We start from the raw sequence: 17,016 nt of genomic DNA, 5'->3' as shown, positions 1-17,016 counted from the left end.
AAAAAAACGAAAAAGAAGCCGTTTTCTCATTTTTCTACTTTCAATATTAAATAAAAAAAACGAATGATCGAATGATACACGGGTTCCTGCCCCCACGCCACCTAATTTTTTCTAATTTTCAACACTTGCAGGGCATGAATTTTGACAAATATGTGAATATTGACGATTAATCGAAAAGAAATCGAAACTGAAATTCAGAACCTCTAACCGACGTAATTTTCCCATGTAGGTTATTTCGTTTTTTAATCCTATTAATACTTTTCCCTTAAACAGATTCTTAGGGTACTGCGTGAGTAGTCAGCGCTATGGACGTGACCGTTGCACTTGCGTCTTTTGCAGCGTCTCGCATGTGAGAGGCGTGTTAAAAGAATTTAAACTTTTACTGCAGTGCCGCTCATCAATGTCAGTTCCAAAACAGTGGACCATTCAGAAGACCCTGTAGGCCGCGCAGAGCTTTTGTTTACAGTAGCAGGTTGGCATGGCAAGTTTTGTTTTTGATGGCATCATGGCGGAGGAGGCATTCTGCGCTGCGCTTAAAAAAAAAAAAAAAAACATTCCTGAGCGCTGTGTCTCGCGGTTTTAGATGCAAAGACGTGTTCTGTGTTAATGGCCAGTTAGAACAGTTAGAGTAAATACTTGCGCATATAGCGTGACAAGACAAGATCACTGAGATGGTGCCATGCTCTTTCTCTTAATCAGCAGTGTTCCATTTACAATGATTATTTAAAACATTTATTTACATGCTGGTGATGCTGGTTATTTTCTACTTTTGACATGGCAATATTCATTTATTTTGTTTGGTACAAAATTAAACTTTTTTTTTTTTTTTTTAGGAAACAATTGCTTTTTACAATAAAACTGAAATGTTACTTTTTTCATAAGACGTCTTCATTTGAAGAAAGCTCTGATTTTAATTGTTCAAAATATTCAACAAATAACCACATATAGTTTTTTTACCTTCAATTATTTTGAAATCACAAAGATAAGAAATGCACTCTTCCCACCTTTAATAGTTGAGTATACAGTATTTGCAGTACAAATCTTTAATGAACTATGAGGGCAAGAAAATAAATAAATAAAATAATCGTTCAATAATTGTAATCGAGGTAAAGTGTTCAATTAACTGAGGTTTTGATTTTAGGTCATATCGCCCAGCCCTATGTGCATATATTAACTATTGACTATATTTACTAGACCGACACTGGTTTACTTTAGAGGGAGAAAGTGTGTGTGAGCTTCTGCGAAGTGTCATGTAGCTATTCAGTTGCAAACTATTTTATTGATAGTTTAAAGTCTCAGGGCAACACTGACAAGATGTGTATGTCTCACTGTGTGCGAGTGTGTGTCTGTACAGTTTGTATGGGAAACAGTGGGAGAAAGAAAGTGAAAGAAACTTATTCGCTTGGTCTTTGTGGGTTTGGCTTATTTTGCTGTTGTAGGCTGTAAGGACCTTTGAAATCATTTGGCCTGTAACTACTTTAGTTTTGCACTTCCTAGAACAAAAAAAAAAAATAATAATAATAATAATAAAGTAAAATAAATAAACACACACCAGAATGTTCATCATCCAATCAGAATCAAGCATTCAGCAGCCTAGAAGTATGATTAGAAATAAATAATTTGAAAAACAATTAAATTAAAAAATAACTTCATACAAAAGGCATCTGTAAAACAGACAAATTTATACTTGAGATATTTATACTTTATACTGATTATCTTATTATAGTTTTTTTTTCTCAGAATAAATAAATGCATGCATACATATACATGCATAGCCTACATAAAATGTTAAAAACATGAAAAGGAAGCAACACTCTAAGCAGTGCACTCAGTAATTTGTGAGATTTCTGACATTCCAATGAAAGTCCATGCAGCCAAAAGTTTGGTACTTCAGAAAGATATTATAATATAATTTAAGCTTTTATTCACATATAAGCATGGAATTAAAAGGAATGTATCAGCAATACACAATTCTGAGCCCAACATTGGCTATTGCCAGTCATAATCGGAAATGCATTTGAATTATTTATTCAATATTTCATGTAAATTTTTCTTAAGGAAAACATCTAATGGTTTTGGACATCATTAAATGTAGAAAATCAGTTATTAAAGTCCCCTTTTAGTCACCAATTCTATCCCTTAAATCTCGGACACCAGCTTGGACCTGCTCCACTTTCACTAAATTAATTAAAGTATTAAATGCTACAATATGGGATAAATGGTTGTCAAACAGTGAATCCTTGAGTAAATTTATTAACATTCTTAATGTGTTAGTCTAGAAAATGTACAAAAGGTCTTCCCTTATAATCACTAAAAAGATGTCAATCATCTTAATACATTGCAGTCTCACAAAGTTCAATTCTGATCAAATAAGCTCTACATTGCACATTGAATCTATTTACATTGCATCTGCACTTTGTTATAATAAGAGGATTCATCAGTGTGCAGAACTCAGCACTGAACAAAACCCTTTTTTGAGCAGTAAGTGGATTCAGTCTTAAACACCTCTGATTGGCCATTGGATCCATGAAATCAACAATGTAGCTCATGTAATCAACAATTACATGTCTGTGATTAGCTACATTGCACAATTGATCTGCAAAAACATGCTGATAATATAAAGATGAAATAATATTGTAAGCCCTGCCCTGCAAGTTGACAGAATTGATTAAATGTTTGTGAAGGTTGGAAACAAGGCAACTTTTGGTACTCTGCAGTTTTAAGGAGAAAATGCTCAGCAATGGTGATGACTTTCACTGCAGAGTGTCTTTAAATGAACTTATGTAATAATCATGTGGAAGTGTAAAACATTTGAAAAATGATTTTGGTCAAGCCTAGGCAAAATAATTTAAACATAAGAGTTCTTAAAAATTACAGTCAAATGTGTTTGATAAGGTGTGGAACTACACTATGCAGGACAGTTGCCCTCCAGGATAGAAGCTGACCATCCCTGGTCTGCCTGCTTATGTCAGAACAGCTAATGTCTATTTGAGACTTTAGTCTTTGCAACTTTACAGATCTTCTTTATGCACCAAGAGCTTGTACCACTCCAAAGGAAAAATTTAAATCGCATCATATGACCCCTTTAATAGTTTTTTTCTTTAGCTTTTTATCAATTAATATTGTATGCTTTTATAGGATATATGTGATAAAGCAAAACAGAACGCTGACAGGAGGTAGGGATCAGTTTGAATACTTTTACTTTATCATTTGTTCAACAGCAGAGAACACAGACTGTAGTGAAGTCACACTTGGTACAGATTTGAACATTGCAGTTGCAGCCTGCTTATATAATGTACACCCACTATCTCCATCAATATATGTGGCTACAAATTAACAGAACAGTAATACATGTATAAAGCACCATTATTTATAAAATCGTATAAGTTTAACATCATGCCTGGCTCAATGTAAATAACATAAAAGGTATAAATTCACCATTCGTTCTCATATGAATGTATAAAGAACAATTCACGGAATATCATGTTCAATGATTCAAGAAACAAAATGTAAATCTCCCACAAACAACATGACCAGAGGTGGACTGGGACTAAAAAGTGACCCTAGACTTTTCATGTTTCACGTCTATTTCACGTTACCCAGACCACAACACACCACATATAACACAGTGGCTTGTTTTGGACAGAACAATTTGTAACACTATGTAATGCATACTAACTTAAAGTGGTGGTTGACTGTTTTTTTTTCTAGGCTTGATTGTGTTTATGGGGTGCAGTCTAACATGTTGATGCTTAGTAAAAGAAAAAACGCATTATTTTCTCCACACAATTTACCTTTATTCTACACTCTCTGTCCCTTCTATTATGAACGCATTGATAATTTCCTGGTTTTATGAAGCCCCTCCCTCAGAAATACGCAATGGGCTCAGATTGGCCCAGTGTGTTGTGATTCGCGAAACCGCCTAGTGTAGTCCAGAAACGTCAAGCCCCTTACCTCAGTGGCATGTGTGCCAGTGTTGTATTGTAAACAATGGTGTCGTCAATATTGCTTATCAATTTGAGCTTGATTGAGACCCAGAGAATATTAGTGAAGAGGATCCTGCAGAACCTGTGCAAGCACGGCTCTTACAGGATGTTTGAGAATAGTATGTTTTTTTTGTTTGTTGTTGTCTCATACTTTTATATACGCTGTTATTTGTAAATGCTACTGCTTATGTTAGCTTCTAATATTTGGTTTTATCCTGATTAAAGCTTTAATACAGCAGAATACATGATTGCATTGTAGCAATTTTGTAACCGTAAGAAGTGTTTGCCAGCAAGTTTTGCTCACTACCACATCAACCACGCATGCGTCCATGTTTAACGCTTCTCGTAGCTATATGAAAAATATCTGTCTGTCTATACACAGTGTATAATGGAACACAGTTCATTGAAGGAGCTGACGAGCTAATTATCTGAATAAGTATCTCCGTTTGCATTGAACTTTCAGCATCGTAACTTTGCAGATATTGTTTATGCTCAAACCAAAACATTACAGACTAACTAAAGTTAAAAAAGTTAAATCGCAATGTACCACCCCTTTAAAATATAACAACAAGGAAACATAAATTATTTAATATCAATAAAACTGAACTATTGCCTACTTTAAAATCATTTCAAATATGACAGATTGTTCTTGTATGGGCTCTGTGCTGTGACATCTCGAACAATCTCGCAACTGTTCATAATATGCACATTTCTCCGTCTCTGTCACTTTTAATGCATCCACCAATGGCCACTAGATGGCACATTTGTGCTTCCTTTGTAACATTAATCCTTATTAAATCTACTCAAGTTGTTCAGTCAGGAGTAGTGAGTGATTTTCTCCTTTTCTTTAGTCCATTTTGGACACAGACTGCAGTAGGTATATTAGGCTTCTCTCACTTTAAAACCTAATGCACAGATCCAGTATACTGATACATATCTGATTTTCTCCTGCTTAAAGGCCTTTCCACACTGAGCGCGAAAAAGCTAAACGAATATCGGACACGTTGACGCCCTGGAATAAAACAACAGATTCCTATGGATGCTTCCACATAGGCCACGTTCACACAGCAGCAGAACATGGTTGTCAGTCCTGTATTTGAGTCCTTAATACGGGTTTTTCACACACAGTACGGTTATTTTCAGGCGTGACAACCGCATTCTGTAACCGAACTCACACCCATACATTTTCAGGAGTCACAACCGCATTCTTGGAAAACCCGCGCTGTGTGAACGGAACAGGACTGGACAACTAGTTGTCTGCCACGTTATACAGTGCGAGAGAGAGAGCCGCTCTTCTGCACAAATGCGTGTTTACCATGTGTTGCGTGTTTTCATGTGTGGTTTCAGTAACTTACAGTGATGGAGAAATGAGCTGTGTGTCATCTGAATGTTTTAGATCCAGTCTCCACGGGAGCCGCTCCCGTCAGTTTGTGTTCTGCGCGTGACTCAAATGCTCCGCTCTCCACCCAAATATAAAAGCTGCTGTCGGTTAATGAAGGTTTGACGGATGAACTTGCAGCTCAATTGGACTCTTGTAGTGTCAGAAAGTGATAAGACTTTCAGTTTTATGGACGTCACCATCTTTTATATTATTTTGGTCACTGTCGCTATGGTAATTGGTAAGGAATACGGGCTTGACTCCCGTTGCACGTTCATACAGACAGTATTCGAGACGCTACTGTAAGTTGCTGTGTGAACGTGACATTTCGAGACTCACACCTGTTAGTAAATGCGGTTGTCAATCCCAAAAACTGACAGTGTGAACATAGCCATAGACCGCGAACATTCGCGTAAAAACACCGAAGTAGAGGACTTTCAACCAACATACAAAGAATATGGATGTCGAGATGTTTTTGTCGTTGGTGTCTGAACATATAGATATATTTATATTCATACGATATATTTTCTGTATATGTTTTTATGCAGCTCATGGTATTTAAAAATAAAGGATGTTTATGACAAATGACAAGCAGGTAGCGTTCAGTCCATTATAACACAAAGAGTGCATGTCTGCCTATTATAGAATCAAAATCCATTTTAGATCACAATCAGAAGTTATTACAAGCACTCGATTATGGTTTAAAGTGGGGTTTGAGCAAAAACATTAATTACATACATTTTGAAATGTAGCTGCTAATTGTACCTCAAATTATATTTTCTTGTAAGCATTATGGATAGTTTGTGTTTCTGATGAAGAACCAAATGTTATTTATCCTAATTTAATGCTGTATATTGAGCAGTGGACGATGTAAAACCATATACGAGATACATAGGCTATATGAGGAAAAATGCATTGCTGGTCGGTGCCACCGGTCACGCAGGCGTGAATTAGCAGAAGGCGATTAATCGTTTCGAACTCGGTGTGAAAGCAACGTTCGTCAGCGATTCACCTCGCTTTTTCACATCACGCTCAATGTGAAACGGCCGTAAAGGGTTAGTTCACCCAAAAATGAAAATTCTGTCATTAATTACTCACCCTCATGTCGTTTCAAACCCGTAAGACCTTCGTTCATCTTCAGAACACAAATTAAGATATTTTTGATGGAATCTGAGAGCTGTCTGACCCTGCATAGACAGCAATACAACTGAAATGTTCCCAAGTCCAGAAATGTAGCAAGGAGATCTGTAAAATAATCCATGTGACATCAGGGGTTCAACCGTAATTTTACGAAGCTACCAGAATACTTTTTGTGCGCAAAAGAAAAAAAAAAAGACTTTATTCAACAATTTGTCTCCTCCGCGTCACCCTGTAGCGCCATTTTGGAGAGTATCCGCTTTCAGTTGTTTTGCTGTCTGTGCAGGGTCAGACAGCTCTCAGATTCCATCAAAAATATCTTCATTTATGTTCCGAAGATGAACGAAGGTCTTACGGGTTTGAAACGACATGGGGGTGAGTAATTAATGACAGAATTTTCATTTTTGGGTGAACTATCCCTTTAAGACATAAATGACTGCGTTTATGTAATATGTAATATTAAATAATATCAATGAACTCCAGGTGCATTTCACTCTCAATAAGATTTCATGCATGAGGTAACATTTTCTTTCTTCAGCCTTGGAAATCTCTTCTGATTGTTTGATAACTTTTGACAATATTTAATCCAAGAGTTAAGATAAGGAGAGGGAAACATAGCAGGCTAAAAGCAGCACACGAAAAGTACATGGATGTCTTACTATTTAGGCCAAGATTATGAAGTATACATACCAGTGGATGATTTACTATCCCATGGGGCCACATACTGCATAGTAGGAATAACCCATATACATTTTTACCGTTTGTTCTCTTTTACGTCCTCGTTCTCTGTTCTCATTTACTTTTGTTCCCTCTTTTTTATGCAACTAACCATGAAAGACCAGTAATGCCTGTCACCCTCAACATGAACATGGCAATGCCTTCCTGGTGAGTTATAAACACTATTTTCCATGTGCTTTCTACAGCATAAGCCTACATATTACATATTTCACTGATTAAAAGTTTGTTACTTTTAGGTTTGACATAGTTAGTCTCAATCCTGAGGCAGAGGAAGATGAAACTGGAATTAAAAGAGCTGCTGAAAGCAGTTAAGTATAATATGAAACTGCAGTGTAAGAATAACAACAGAATCTGCCATTAACTACTGTTTTAAATTTGTTCACAGTCAAAGCACTGATTGATCAAGAAGTTAAAAATGGTATTCCATCTCATAGAATTGTGTTGGGAGGTTTCTCTCAGGTAAGGCATATATCTCTTCTTTTTTCCCCCTCTCTCACTCTTTGAAAACTTAAACACTGGTTTTAGTATACTAAAATAATTTAATAAAAATATTTTTTAATTAAAATAACTCAAAATTAAATAAAAACTACATTTCAGTCAGGAACCACTACCATCAACTATTATTGACAAATATTATGTCATCATAAGTGTCAGAATATACATTTATTAATAAGTGGTAAGTTAATAACCAGATAAACCAAAAGCAACCAATATCTTGCCAACAGCCAAATAAGCCATAAGCAATGAGCACAAAATAGAGAAGTTAAGCTGCGTTGAAGACACATTCAGAGATGGGTATGGGGTGAATGTCACATCAGATGTGACACTGATGCTTTGATCTTCTTTGGGAACATTACTGGGAAGGCTGATTTTATTCTGAATCTTTGCTTTCAAGGCTCTGTCACATCAAAAAGGAATAGTTCACCAAAAATGAAAATTTTGGATTATAGACCTGCATTTTGGTCAGAAGCGACAGTTTAAAGTTAACAAGGGTTTATTTTTTTCACAAACACAGCTTTTCACTACACAATATGTTAATTAATGGACTGCTGTCATGTCAATTATTTGTAGATTATTGTTATGCTTTTATCAACTGTTTGGACGGAGAGGTTGTGTTTGCGGAACGATGTATGTTATAATACATCGTGTACACTCACTAAACAAAGTGACAGCTTTTTAGTGGTTATGAGCACGCTTTGCAAGCTTTCTAGTCAAGTTTTTCGGCCACACACATGTTGCAAAGTTTCGGGAATGACGTGCAGTATATTTATGCGGGATTCACTCTCGAAGTAGCAGTGATTGACATAGTGATAACCATAGCAACAGACGGGACAAAATATGTGAAAATGTGCATTAATACTAGAGCACCCTCACTCATTTCAGAAGCACCCTCAGTGATTATTTCTGGAACCTGGTTGATACGCTTTTATTGCAAAACTATATACAAAAACAAAAAATACAAATGCACTAAATAAAATAATTGAATAAATGAATATTTACAATTTAATCACTTAACTAAAATAAGTAGGCTATTAATAAAATAAATAACTAGAGAAGGCTGACTATAATCAGCTTGCTTCCATTTAGTGAGATAAGCCTACTCCTCACCTGAATTAGAAAAAAAGCTCTTCGTCTTCAGTGATGCAAAGACAACGTTTGAGCGTGTACACGCAATATCTGAGCGAGAGCAGAGCCAATTCATAAAAGAACAATATTTAAAAGCACACGTCCAGTTTTGTGTGAGTGAAGGAAATCCGCTTGGGAGTGGAGAGATTCGTCCTCGCGCACATGGATCGCGTAACATTATGCGCTCTCGACATTGTAATTAAGATCACACTATAGAAACCGCCTAAAATTAAGTATAAAGAAGAGAAGAAAGCGGCCCTAGGTAGCTGCCTACACATGCCAGGATCCGCCACTGCCAGATGCAGTTAGAAATTTACTAAAAACAAGCCTATCGCAAGACATCTGGCACCTGGGGTGGCCAGCCAAATTTCAGGGGGGGGGCCGGTGCCACCCCTGGCCACCACGTAGACATGCCCTTGATTTGTCGTAGGCCTACTATTTATACGCAGAAATTGACTTCATCGGATACGCAATGGGTAGGATTAAGGTTGTGGGGTAGATGCGTATCATATGTACGCGAAAACTGCATATTATGTTCACGCCAAAATCAATTTCTGCGTATCAACAGCACGACTTTCTGTTTGTATTTGGCGTACTATTTATACGCATTTTCATGAGACCGGGCTCAAATGTAATGCTGCATTACAGCCACTTAAACTTTAGCAGCACACTTCTTATTTTCTGTCAGTTATATATATAGGCCTACTGTAGGCTAATCATCCAACAGCAGGTTCGTACGGTAATGAAAAACCTGGAAAAGTCATGAAATTTAAAATCAGCAATTTCCAAGCCTGGAAAAGTTTTGGAAAAATAAATAAACCCAGAAAGTTTAGGAAAAGTCATGGAAATGTATTTTACAAATCTCTATATAACAGAATATGTTTAATCAGGTCTTGAATTTCGGTGCGGGAGTGTGCATATCTATCACATAGTTTTACTCATTCCCGCAGCTTTCGTGTTTAATATGAGGGAAATTCCTTTACATTTATTCAAAATAGCGTGTAGGTTAGATGAGTAAAATAAATAAATAAAAATCCACACAGACTGTCAGATTAAATCAGTCATTTGAAAACCGTGTGAGTGATTCAGCTGAATCGTCTCTCTTTCACTCTCTCAAAGCGGCTTCTCATCGGATCTCGTGTGCTCTACAAGAGTCGCTGCACGCTGTCATTTTGGGACAGATTAAAGAACTAATCGGGTCACGTTCCATCGTCACAAAATGTATAATTTGCACCTCTTTTTAAATACTTTTTAAGCCATTCAGTACTCGCGCGCTCCAAAGGTGCATTTCTGCGTGCTCACGGTCACATCCAAAGCGCGCGCGTGTGAAGCCGTTTCGCGAGTATCTTATATTGTTTTTTTTTTCACAGTTTGTTGCACTTAAGCGGCAAAATACACACAAAATGACGTCAAAAATTCAATTCAATTCATGTTTATTTGTATAGCGCCTTTTACGACACAAATCGTTGCAAAGCAGCTGTACAATATATATTTCTACAATATATTTAGTAGTAGCTTATCAGTGGTGACTATGTCAGTAAATATGGCAGAAATGTACAAAAAAATCAATTAAAGACGTAATCAAACAGACTATGAACACTATTAACAGCAATTATTATATGTTGCAATCAAACTTGTAGCAAAATGTGTTAGTTCTGTATGTTGTTTCAGGGTTGGCATCATCTGAGGTTCTAAAAATGGCCGTCCTGGCGAGTATCCTCGTAAACACAGTCGGTTTTGTCTTAAGTGAATGTAAACAATTGAGAAAGAACACGTATTAATTTCAGTTATTGCATCCGTGCAGTCGGTCTTGTGACAGCAAAACTGTGCCGTCTGCCTGCGACGTCACTTGCAATCGACACAAATCTTGCGTATTGCCAATGGAGACAAGACGCTGTGGTGGTGATTTAATGATTAAAACTAATTTAGTACAATAATGTACATGGTCCTGCAAGAAAAAGACAAGACCCGCAAATCCGTGGCCACAGAACAGCAGAATATGAACGCAATGCACAAAGTCTCTCGTTAAGCGTTTTCCTCCCGTAGAAAAACATAAACACTTAATAGCCTATGGCTTAATGTATTAGGATGCTATCAAAATATCAAATTCAATATACAGTTTATTAATATAATGAATATGTGTATAGTATTTTCCTCCCATACCGCAAAACATGGCATATGAACACAATGCGCAAACTTTCACTTGTCCTCCCATACAACAAAATGCTTAATGTGGCATAATAGCGGACTAAGACGATAAAGACAATTCAGTATCCTATATGTCTTGTTGTTGACGCAAAGTATATACAGACCAGCAGATATGAACATGCATTATGAAATGCATTAAGTGATTTTAAAAGGATCAACTCCGTACAGGCAAGCAGACGAGCCCAGAACGCAATGCATTAAATTGCACGTTAAACATTTTCCTCCCATAAAAAACATTTTCCTCCCATAAAAAATCTTTATAAATAAAACACGTAATGTAGCTTAATGGACAAAGACAATGATATAAAAGAGCTGTAGAAAGTTTATTCTATATGGAAAAACGCTTAATGTGAAACTTTGCGTGTTGCGTTTATTCTGGGCTCACCTGCTTGCCTGTGCATAGTTATGTAGCCTATATTTTAATAATGAAGACGAGCATATTGAGTTTGGTCTTTATCATCTTAGTCCATTATGCCACATCTGCCACGTTTTGCGGTATGGGTGGAAAATACTATATACATATTCATTATTTTAATAAACTGTATATTGAATTTGATATTTTAATAGCATCTTAATACATTAAACCATATTAAGTGTTTATGTTTTTCTACGGGAGGAAAATGCTTAACGAAAGACTTTGTGCATTGCGTTCATGTTCTGCTGTTCTGTGGCCACGGATTTGCGGGTCTTGTCTTTTTCTTGCAGGACCATGTACATTATTGTACTAAATTAGTTTTAATCATTAAATCACCACCATAGTCTCCATTGGCAACACGCACGATTTGTGTCGATTGCAAGTGACGCAGGTAGCGGAGAGTGCAAGTGGCGATTGCAAGTGACATTGTAATTTAGTTTCTTTTTTCTTGACTTCAACACCTGGCTACTGTTGTAAAATGTTGAGAGATTCAAACAAAAATAATCAATGAATAGAACAAAATAAAAAATAAAGACTGCAAGTGACGTCACTTGTGGAAGCGCAAGTGTCTGAGAGTGCAAGTCTGAGAGTGCAAGTGCAAGTCTGCAGCCAGACCCTGTTGGGGAAAGTGACCAAGCAACATTGCTCAAAAAAAGTTGCCTGGGAAAATTGCTCAAAAAGTTGCCCGCATTATGTCTTAAGTCATGGAAAATCATGGAAATTTATTGATAAAAATGTGTATGAACCCTGTACTTTGAGATGAGATGTTGTTTCAAAAATGAATCCAAAAGCAGACTTTATTAATGATATAGACAGTAATGTAGACAAACTCATCAACAGACATCGTACGAACCAGTCTTAGAATTATTTTGAAGGGGAACAGTTTTTTTCTACCACCAAAATCACCACTGGATTTTAGGTTTTCCTGATGTCCTAGTTTAAGTCTTTGTAACTATAATTCTGTCTGTCCTGACTCCTGTCCTGGGCCCTCATTTATCAACAGTGCGTACACATGCGTAATGAGTGCGTAAAAACAGTTTCACGCAACGTGTGGGTTCTACCAACTTGTACTTATACATAGCTGTGTGTAAATATAAGCACAACTCTGAGCATGCTTACGCAGATAATCTAGTGGTAGAATGGTGATACTACAAAAAGAAAGTGCCACCGCATGTATCCTATGTCCTTTAATTGCAAATACTCAAATAATAATTTCATATTTCAAGCTAAACATTTGCACAATTAGTGTTAAATGCTATAAAGGACAGTTGGGAAGTCGATTTGAAATGTTGCTATATGGTCATGGCTGATCTCGCTTTGCTGGAAGATTTGGCAAACCATGTGCTGCATGCGCAGAGAATGGGTTTTCAAAGAGCGCGCTGATCAGTTTAATGAGAGCACAGAATGGCTTCTCAGTCGGTACAGCTTTCTTTGCCATGACTTCGGTGAGGACGTATACATTCACGTGATAATAAAGAGAGGTGTTGTCACCTCTTTACCATATATGGCTCATTGGAGGCATTTCTGACTGCAAATGACCATGAACGTGAACGAGCATGGTGCTTAAGAACGTGGGATTTATCAACAATGATTACTTACTGGCGTGTGTAAGAACCACGTGCGCACGTTTGATAAATAAATTTTTTTTTTTTTGTACTTACATTCTAAATTTCATTCATAGGACAAAATATAAAACCTTTTCTACGCACTCTTGATAAATGAGGGCCCTGGAGTTAGACATGATTGAAAACACATAAATTAAACTATAATATTTTAATGATTGCTTGATTTGTTTGTGTATGGTAAAAGGGCGGAGCCCTCTCTCTCTACACCGCTTTGACAACTCATCAGAAGCTGGCTGGTGTGGTTGCTCTCAGCTGCTGGTTGCCCCTGAGGAACTCCCTATCAAAGGTTGGTTATTGTAGGAACTGGTAGTTCTATCAACCTCACAGCATTTCTGAAAATATTTTTCAGATGATGAGGTTTACATTATTTTCTTGTCCTGGAAACTTGTTCAATTATAATCGTTCATATTCCTGCATAATTTATTAGTGCATTTTCTTATAAAAATGTCTTCATAATTTTTTATAAAAATGTAATAACTTTCATCTAATAATAATTTATGCATTTAGCAGACACTTTTATCCAAAGCAACTTACAGTGCATTCAGGCTATGCAGTTTATTATCAGTATGTGTGTTCCCTGGGAATTGAACCCACGACCTTTTGTGCTGCTAACACAATGCTCTACCACTGAGCCACAGGAACTCATCTCTGAAACTTTTCTTTTAATCTGATTGGACAATGCTATCTTGTCAATAGCTAATGTAACCAGCATAACTCTGGCCATTATTACAATCTGCATTGTGTTTTGTTACTGAATGATGAAATGGAAAATTTGAATCTACCTGTGATTTGGAGGGTTTATTGCTTTTGCTGCATGAAATAAAAGGAGTACAGCATAAAGGCCTTTTCACACTGAATGTGAAAATTCGACGTGAATGTTCGTCACTATGACACTTTTGAATCGAAACAATAGATCCCTATGGGGTTATTCACACCAGGCTTGATCATTCGCATGACACGTCGCGAAAAAGCAAGGATTTTTCTTTGTCCTGTGTGTCGATTTTTTCCCTGTCGCTTCACGACAATGGGCCATCCAATTAGATTTGAGCTAAGATCACGTGCCCGGAGCAGCTGCTGTTGCACAAAAGGGTGAGAGTGGTGGCGCTGTTTCAAAAACCAGTGTAAACAAACACCGAAGAAGAGTATTCTGAGAGAGAAGAGGGTGCGTTCTTGTTATCATTGGTATCTGAGAACAGATTTATTCTCTCATGTTCTTTATACAGAATATAATTTCTATAATTCTCCACTGAATGTAATCTGAAGAGCACTGTCCGTTTTCTTCCACGAGCGCGAGTGTTAGGAGTCAGAGCTCAGAGCGCATTTACTCCAAATCTGTCAATCATGGGATAATATCTCCTGCCATTACATATGAAAAAATGAGAGAAACATTTTTCTATACATGAAATATGAAAGCAAAACATATGATTATGACGATATATTCTGTATGTGTTTTATGCAGCTCATGATATTTTTATAAAAATAAAGAATGTGTATGACAAATGTGAAGCAGGTGTCGCATTCAATCCATTATAAAGCATACAAAGCATACAGACAGTGCTTGTCTGCCTATTATAGAATAAAAATCAACTTTAGATCACAATCAGAAGTTATTACAAGCACTCGATGTTAAAGAATTGTGCTATAATAACCCCTACAAATACAACTCATTATATACATTATAAACACTTTAAAAGAGACAAGCACGTAGATGTTTGTGGTTTGTGAAAGATATTTTCTCTGTTTTGGAGGGATGATCATTTTTAAATCGTACCCTATTTATTGCATCAAAATTTGTTAATACTTTACTATGGGGTGGATAATTTTATCAGTTGCTTATTATAAATGTATACTGTATATAGTTTTATAAATGTTTTTAACATGCCTTTGTGAAAATTCATTCTGTAACCTACTAGTTCTACAGATCTGTGTACTAGTGTTAAAGGTGCCATAGAATGCATTGATACAATATTTTCAATTGTTCTCTGATATCTACATAGAAGGTATGTGGCTTAGGTAAGGGCAAAAAATCTCCAGAAACGGTTTTACATGTCCATTTACAACCCTAGGATTTGTCCCTAGAATGAAATGGTCTGTTTTTACCTTATTTGGAAGGGTCATGAATAATAATGTTGAGCTCTGCTCTGATTGGCTGTTTCACAGTGCGGCTCATTTCAGTAGCTCACACAGCAGGAAGGAAACACAGGGAAAATATATATTTCAGTCTCTCGCAGTTATATTGTTGGGTAATTATACTGTATACGTATAAAATGCGGGCATCATAACAATGGTGTTTGAGGCTCACGGTATGTCATTTCCATGTACAGAACTGTTATTATTCAACTATGCCAAGGTAAATACAGTTTTCCATTCCATGGCACCTTTAAATGCTACTGTTTTTGACAGCGTTGATAAAGATTCTGTCAGATAATATCATGATTTTTTTTTTCCGTTTCCCTTAACGAATGTCATATCCTCTCAGCAATAACATGTCCATGGGCTTTTTTGATTACTGTCAGTTTAAGTGCCGGCGATGTAGTCTTGCCAGATATTGCTATTAAATCAAACATTAACTGAACAATAAATAAAAATAAACTGAAATTATTTCAGACCTTTTGCAAATAAGATAAGATAAAGATATCGCTGACCCTAAACTGCAACTTCACACTTTATTAACTTTCTAAAAAGTCAAATTAAGTGGAAGAGACAAGTCCAAAAACGCTTATAATAGCTTGATCTGGCAACACGGAGGCTGCGACCGTGCCCCCACTCATAACTCTTTCAAGACTTGTTCACTCTGCAGTGTCTTGCAGTGATTATTTTCATACCACAGATGCTAAACATTCTTGCAAACTGTCTAAACTGAATTATACATGTCATGCAGATTCATATGAGGAGTTTTAAACAGCAAATTAGTCATTCAGAGAACAAATTTTATTTTTGAACATGAAAAATTGACCAAAGTCCAGACCTCGGTAACCTCGGTCTGCGCGGGACTGTTTTCTTAGTCCCGCTCCCGCAAGGTTCTATTCCAGCGCGTGCATAACAGTCCTGAGGTCAAGCTGTACCGGTGGTCAATAAGAAAAAAGCGCAGATATGCTGTTCTAAATGGATGTCGGGAACAGGATATTGTTAGACCGCTCGCTCCTGTTCAAATTACACCAGAGTTACCGACCGCTACCGCGTTTTATTCGGGAATTTAATACCGCTGCGCAAACAATCCGGTCGGGTCCCGGGGTTCCTGAAAGAACCTGAAAGAACCATTTACCGTATCATCAAGAACTTAAAGGAGAGAGGTTCGACTGCAGTGAAGAAGTCTTCAGGACTTCCCAGAGTGTCCAGCAAGCACCAGGACTGTCTCCTCCTGAGGAGTCAGCTACGGAATCGTGCTAGTCACTACCAGTGCAGAGCTTGCTCGGGAATGAGAGCATCTGCACGCCCAGTGAGGCCAAGACTTTTGGACAACGGCCTGGTTTTAAGAAGTGCAGCAAAGAAGCCACTTTTCTCCCAGAAAAACGTCAAGGACAGACTGAAATTCTACAGGAAGTACAAGGATTGGACAGCAAAAGACAGGGGCAAAGTTATTTTCTCTGATGAAGCTCCCTTCCGACTGTTTGGGACATCTGGAAAATTGATAGGTCGGAGAAGAAAAGGTGAACGCTACCATGACTCCTGTGACGTGCCAACAGTGAAGCATCCTGAGACCATCCATGTGTGGGGTTGCTTTTCAACCAAGGGAGTGGGCTCTCTCATAATTCTACCCAAAAACACTGCAATGAATAAAGAATGGTATCAAAATGTCCTGCAAGAGCGACTTCTTCCAACGATCCATGAGCAATTTGGTGATGATCCGTGCATTTTCCAGCATGATGGAGCACCATGTCACAAAGCAAGAGTGATAAAGAA

The 17,016-nt window shown here is 37.2% G+C and overlaps 1 protein-coding gene across 1 annotated transcript in view; it reads left to right on the top strand.

The window, feature by feature from the left end:
* Positions 1 to 17,016, top strand: part of lypla1 (lysophospholipase 1) — a 53,519-nt gene that overhangs the window by 15,824 nt on the left and 20,679 nt on the right. Inside the window, exons 5-8 of the mRNA XM_016508520.1 lie at positions 7,339 to 7,386; positions 7,476 to 7,546; positions 7,625 to 7,698; positions 13,298 to 13,399. Of these exons, the coding sequence (XP_016364006.1) occupies positions 7,339 to 7,386; positions 7,476 to 7,546; positions 7,625 to 7,698; positions 13,298 to 13,399 (295 nt within the window). The remainder of the gene's footprint in view (positions 1 to 7,338; positions 7,387 to 7,475; positions 7,547 to 7,624; positions 7,699 to 13,297; positions 13,400 to 17,016) is intronic.

The sequence above is a fragment of the Sinocyclocheilus rhinocerous genome, unplaced genomic scaffold, assembly GCF_001515625.1.
Source record: "Sinocyclocheilus rhinocerous isolate Xijiao unplaced genomic scaffold, SAMN03320098_v1.1 scaffold1075, whole genome shotgun sequence".
NCBI classification, from domain to species: domain Eukaryota; kingdom Metazoa; phylum Chordata; class Actinopteri; order Cypriniformes; family Cyprinidae; genus Sinocyclocheilus; species Sinocyclocheilus rhinocerous.
This window is presented reverse-complemented; position numbering and strand designations above follow the sequence as displayed.